The sequence below is a fragment of the Oryx dammah genome, unplaced genomic scaffold (genome assembly GCF_014754425.2).
Source record: "Oryx dammah isolate SB20612 unplaced genomic scaffold, SCBI_Odam_1.1 HiC_scaffold_5, whole genome shotgun sequence".
NCBI classification, from domain to species: domain Eukaryota; kingdom Metazoa; phylum Chordata; class Mammalia; order Artiodactyla; family Bovidae; genus Oryx; species Oryx dammah.
In genome coordinates, this window is record NW_024070189.1 from 102,778,586 (window position 1) to 102,784,267 (window position 5,682).

The 5,682-nt window shown below is 60.0% G+C and overlaps 1 protein-coding gene across 1 annotated transcript in view; it reads right to left on the bottom strand.

The window, feature by feature from the left end:
- Positions 1-1,876: 1,876 nt before the first annotated feature.
- ELL (elongation factor for RNA polymerase II) overlaps positions 1,877-5,682 on the bottom strand; it is an 80,279-nt gene continuing 76,473 nt past the window's right edge. The window contains exons 10-12 of the mRNA XM_040241201.1: positions 5,415-5,586; positions 4,371-4,415; positions 1,877-4,082 (exon numbers count right to left, since the gene is read on the bottom strand). Of these exons, the coding sequence (XP_040097135.1) occupies positions 3,966-4,082; positions 4,371-4,415; positions 5,415-5,586 (334 nt within the window). The 3' untranslated portion in view covers positions 1,877-3,965. The remainder of the gene's footprint in view (positions 4,083-4,370; positions 4,416-5,414; positions 5,587-5,682) is intronic.

A 5,682-nucleotide genomic window follows, 5' to 3' on the forward strand; every position in this document is an offset into this window, starting at 1 on the left:
CCTAAAATTAGAAGAAAAAAATTATCAGTGGCCAGTGATCCATTCAATCATGGAAGCTCTGTAAAAGCTCCTAACAATGGGGTGTGGGTGAAACCATGGAGATGCTGGGTGACACCTGGAGAAGTCATGGCAGCCCTGTACCATTCCCCACACCCTGCTCCCCTCCATTCAGTTGGTGAAGTGTTTGCTTAGCACTGTGAGCCATTCTGGCAAACCTCTGAGGGGGTGGGAGGGACCCCCTGATTTATGGCGGGTTGTTCAGAAGTACGGGTGGCCAAGGTCTCGGGGCTGCTGTCTCAAGTGGGGACCTGAGCCCCATGACCTGGGAACGGAGCTGTTCGACCCCTAGTTGGTATTGGAGAATCTGCAGGAGCTGGAGCCCTCCAGGCCACATGTCACACACAGGACTGTGTAAAAAGACCCAGCCCTGGGGAAGCCCAGCATTCACAGGACAGCCTGCAGTGCTGGCAGGAGGAGTGTGGGCTGAGCAGGTCCAGGCATGCTCCCTGGAGGGGCCGTGTTGTAGTTCCGGCTACTACTACTAGTACTATTCGTACTAACGACTCCTCCTAGTAGGGACCAGCTGGGGGTGTGACACGGGGTGAGTACTGAATGACCAGGGGCCCCCAATCCCACCAGACTTCAGGCTTCCAAGGGCAAGGGCAGAAACGCCGCCGTCACTGCTGAGTGCCAGCACCCGGCCAGAGCCCAGTGCACGGAGGCGTTGGCGGATCCAGGCGCTGGCAGATGTTGTCCAGCAAGTGGCAGGGACTGCTGGGCACCCCTGAGCCCTGTGGCCATGGTGTGGGTTGTGAAGATGGGAAGTCCCCTGGAGACCTGGACTCGGGGTGTCTTGGGCTCAGGAAGGATGGTCAGGGAACTGCCTGTGGCCACAGGGCTGTGGGGGAGGCCAGTGGAAGGCTGGGGGAGGTGGGTGGACAAGGCGAGCCTGAGGCGAGATGAGGCTGAAGCAGGCAGGGGTGTGGGGACAGAGATTTATCCACTAGAACAGCGTGGCCAGGCTGCCTAGGGAGCAGGGTACACTCTGCCCCGTAGGGCCTGCCTGACCTCCTCTCCCGCGCCCCTCAGATTCCTGGGCCGCCTCAGAACTCAGGCCAAGGCCACTGGCCAGCAGGGCCACCAGGGAGGATAAGGCCCACAGTCCCTGACCCCTGGACCCCTTTAATCCTGGTCTTATTCTTTGTTTTTCCTTCCTAAAATAAACATTCCCCTCCACTGTGTCCTTGGAGGGTAGAAACTTCCCCCTGCCTCCGGCTCCTCACCTGGAACACAGGGCAAGGATGGCTTTCCAGCTGGTGTCCTGCACCTGTGGGGCTCCACTGGGCCTCAGGTTTGGTTCCCCTGTCCCCATGGGGGGGCAAGGGGAACCCCACCCCGACCCCAGTGTGCGTCCCGGGACGAATCATCAAACAGTGCCCTTACTCACTGTCGTTTAAATTAGAAAAAGCTCATCAGCCCCAAAAAGGCACTCCCCGTGCTGCACACGGCTCCACCCTGGGGTCCCCTTGCCCGGCTCAGCCCACTCTGTGCACTCCACAGGGGCAGCACTCTGCTCAGGTGCTGGCCACGGCTCCCCACTGCCTCCGCCTCCCGTCTGTCAGTCCTCACCTGTGAGCAGGCTGGCTGGTCTGCTCTGGCACCTGCAGGGCCCTCTGCCTCAGGTCCGCCCTCCACCTGCCAACCTCATTCCTGGGCAGCGGCTGTGGCAGTCTGCCCAGAAAGCTTTCTCCATGCTCAGCCCATGCCCGCCCCCCTACCACGGTTGCCCCGTGGCCAGGTAGCCTCCTGAACCCAGCCCACCCCAAGACAGAACCAGTCCCCCCGATCCCTGGGGAATGACATATATACTCCCAGCTTGGGCTCACAGATTCAGTTCAGTGAATTTATTGCAGGTTGAAAAAAAATCAGCATTCACCTCTTTAGTGTACAAAAAGGACACTAGATCTTTTAAGAAAATATTAGGAAACTGAAGATGCAGACGTCTTTCAATTGTAACATTTTGGCAAAAGTGAAAAGTTCTTGTAAACACCAACTCCATGGCTCAAAATAGTTTTTCTCCACAGTACAATATTAAAAGAAAAAAAAATAGTATCAATAAGTTAGACCATATTTAATCAGCTAGAACTTTTGTCCATCAACCCCCACCCCAAGCACAAAACTCCTCTTAGCTTCATAATTCCTTAAAAGGATAAAATAAACAACAACAAACAACAACAAGGAGGAGGAGGAAATTCAACTGAGTCCCTCGAACTAGACCCCAGGGCAGAGGGCAGGCGGGCCCTCCGGGGTGGGGGCCCTCGAGTGATCCCGTGCCACCCGAGTGCATGATGGCTGTCCACAGAACGCAGGGTCCCAGGGTCTGCCCAGCCTGTCCTCCTCCATCCCAAATGAAAAACAGAACAACAGCTACTGAAACATAAAGGATCAGCTTCCTCAGTGCTCCGGGCACCCCAGGGCCCCCATGGAGACGCTGGGGTCGGGTGGGGGCACTGCAGGCATGACTGCTCTTTGGGAAGCCATTAGGAGACAGCCCCACAGCTTAGAAAAATAGACATGTCTACGCGAGCATTTCCGCCCTCCCTGCCTCACTAGGATCCTGGCAGCAACCCCTGCCCCCGCCCCCCGCAGTGACGCCTGGACTGGAGGTTGCAACCAGCCCCACGGCCTTTCCCCATCGTGGCTTCACTGAACGTGGCTCTGAATTCACGTGAATGCGCGCTTTAGACCCCAGGACGTCCTGGCAGGGCTCCGCACACACATACGCGCGCACGCGCACACACACACACACACACACATACATGCCCCCTGAGGCTTTCAGGGACACTAGACTAGGCACAGTGACTAAGCAGCAATCGGGGTGTCCTTGGGCCAGCACCCCCAGAGAGGGGGGAGCAGGCACCTTTTCTGAGCTCACTCTCCGGGGGCTCCCTGGCTCCCTCGACCCCCAGCCCCTCCCTGAGTGCAAACCCCGTGGTGGCTCTGCAAAGACGACCCCAGAACCCATACATGGGGCTGAGGGGCGGAGCGAGGTCAAGAACACAGAGGCCACTTGGCCTCAGCAATACAAAGTAAGGAGCAGCAGCAGAGGAGAGGATGGAGGAGAGAGAGATAAAACCCAACCCTGGTGCTGCAGAGCGCAGGCTACAAGCACAGAAGCTCCCGGTGACCCCCGACAGCTGAGGGCCTGGAATAGCAAGGCGGGCCTGGTGGCTCCCAGCAGCTGCTCCTGGGCCAGCTGGAGTTTTCCAAATAGAGCTGCAGGGCTTGCATTGCCGAGCCCGCCCCACTCAGAGCCAGGGAGAGGCGGTGTGTGAGGGAGACCAACGCGGGAGAGGGGCCCCCAGCGCCCCCCATGGGTTCTCTCCTCCGAGCTCGCAGAGGCAAGGCCAGACTTCCGGAGCATCTGTAATACTGTAGAAAGGACCCAGGGCAGCGTCTAGACCCTGGGCATCCAAGGAGGGGAGGCACAGGTGTAGAAAAAAGATGCTTTTTCTTTCGTACAAAAATAGACTTGAGTCTCATCAGCAGTAGCCTGTCTCTGTATAAAACTAGAAAAGGCAAGCAGGCAGTCTGGCCTTGGAGTCTTTCTCTGACAAAAAGTTGAAGTCCCCTGTGGGGTGGCTGGCGAGGAGGGGGGCTTCTTGGGGAGCCCGTCCTAGGCAGGGGGGCTGCATAGGAGGTGTGGGGGACCTGGGGAGAGCTGGACACCCTACCTGGGTTTGTGTGATCTGTGGGCGGCCAGGCCTGCGTGGGCTCCCCTGAAAGCCGGCGTCGCTGGCTCAGATGACTGTATTCTTCCTCACATTTATTGTGTTAAATAAATCTCTGTTTTCTTGTCTTTAGCTCCCCCTTGCCCCCAGCTCCCCCACCATCCAGAACAGTCAGCCAGCTGAGGTGAGCTGGCCTGGCTGGCCGAGTGGGACCTCCTGCCCCGTGGCCTGGGGCTAAGGCCACGCCTGGAGCTGTCGCTGGTCGTACTCGGCGATGAGCCTCTTGATGTGGGCCAGCTTGCTGTGCAGGTACTCGCAGCGGTGCTTCTCCTGGCTGTAGTTGGTGTTGGTCTATGAGAGAGCGGCTGGGGTGAGCCTCATCCACAGGGCCAGGGTGGAGAGCCCAACGCCAACCCAAGCCGCCCCGCCTGGCTGCCCTCGGCCCCCACTCACAGGCCAGAGCCCTCACGCCCTGACAGGGACCCCTGAGCTGCCCCCAGGCTCCACCCTGGCAAACAGGGTCACAGCTAGGGTGAGAGGCTGAGGGGAGGTGGTCATGCAGCTTCCATGCTGGCCAGACCGCGGCGCCACTCACCTGATCCCACCCCACCCTAACCCCACAAGGGGATGGAGGCTCACCTTTTTGATTTTCCGATATTCCTGAAGGATCTGCCCACGAGTAGTCTGGATGAAAAACAAAAGAAAAAGTGAACAATACATTATCTGCAGGATACCTCAACGGAGTGACCCCTTCTCCTTAGTAACGGTGGCCTGCCAGGTCACTGCATGCTTGGGGACAATGGCTGCGGCTGTGGCATGACCACCTGAGGGTGTACAGAGCAGGGGCTGGGCCAAAGGGGGCGACTCGGGGACACGCACGAGGCCACATGGTAGCCAGGGGAAAGCAGGGAGCAGCTGGCAAGGCACCTTCCCTCCCACCCAGCTGGCCGGTGCCCAGGTTGAGGCCAAGCACAGAGGCCCACTGACCACCTGCGGGGGCTGCAAGACGACGGGAGGATGGGGGTGTCCGGGGGGTGCTCGCCTGTCCTAGACCCTCAGAACTCCCACTGGGCCTCCAATCACAAGCCATCTCCTAGGGAAATCAACCTGGCCTCCACGAGGGAGACAGAGCCCAGCACCACGGTTCATCAGGGCTGGCCCTGTCATCAGGTAACCAGCTCCAAAAGGGTCCCAAGGCCCCCTGCAGGGACCAAGCCCCCTGTGGTGAGGTCCCACTAGGGATGGCCGGGGAAATGCAAGTGCCCCAGGACGGGGAAGGGGTTGGGGCCCCAGGGACCCTCTATCCCCTCCCCACAGCAGCTGTGACAGCTCTGACCGGCTGTGGGGTGTGGCCAGGGCCCGCCCCTCCTGCTGGGGGCGGCGCTGAGAGCAGTAGGGGGCTGCAGAGAAGCCCCAGGTGCTTCGGGCACGGGGGTGGGGTGGGGGCGGTGGGACGCATGCACCCCAGCCCCTGGTTTCCTGGCTGTCTCCACTGCTGAGGCCACCCGCAGCTCCACGGTCACCTTCCACCTACAGCCCTGCTCTTGCCCAGCCTCATGGCTGAGGCAGCGGAGCTCCCTGAACAGGCCTGACTCACTCGGAGTGGGAAAGAGGGGCGGGCAGCGGCCCCGCCCAGAACAGGAGGGGCCTGTCTGAGGGCATGGGCGCCAGGCAGGGCACTACCTCGTACTCCTCAGAGCCCTGCGAGAGCTGCCGGAGCTGGGCGTCGAGCTGCGTGAAGCGCCGCGTGACTCGCTCGATGCGGGCGTGCAGGCCTCGGTACTCGCTGTACTCAGCGTTGAAGTCATTTTTGTAGCTCTGCCGCTGCTCCGAGGAGGAGATGGTGGCGTATTTTCTGGGGAGATGGGAGAGAGGGGCCGGAGGAGCTTAGGGGGCTGCAGCAGAGAGCCTGGAAGTGTCCACAGCCAAGTGGCCAGCCCCACCCAGGAAT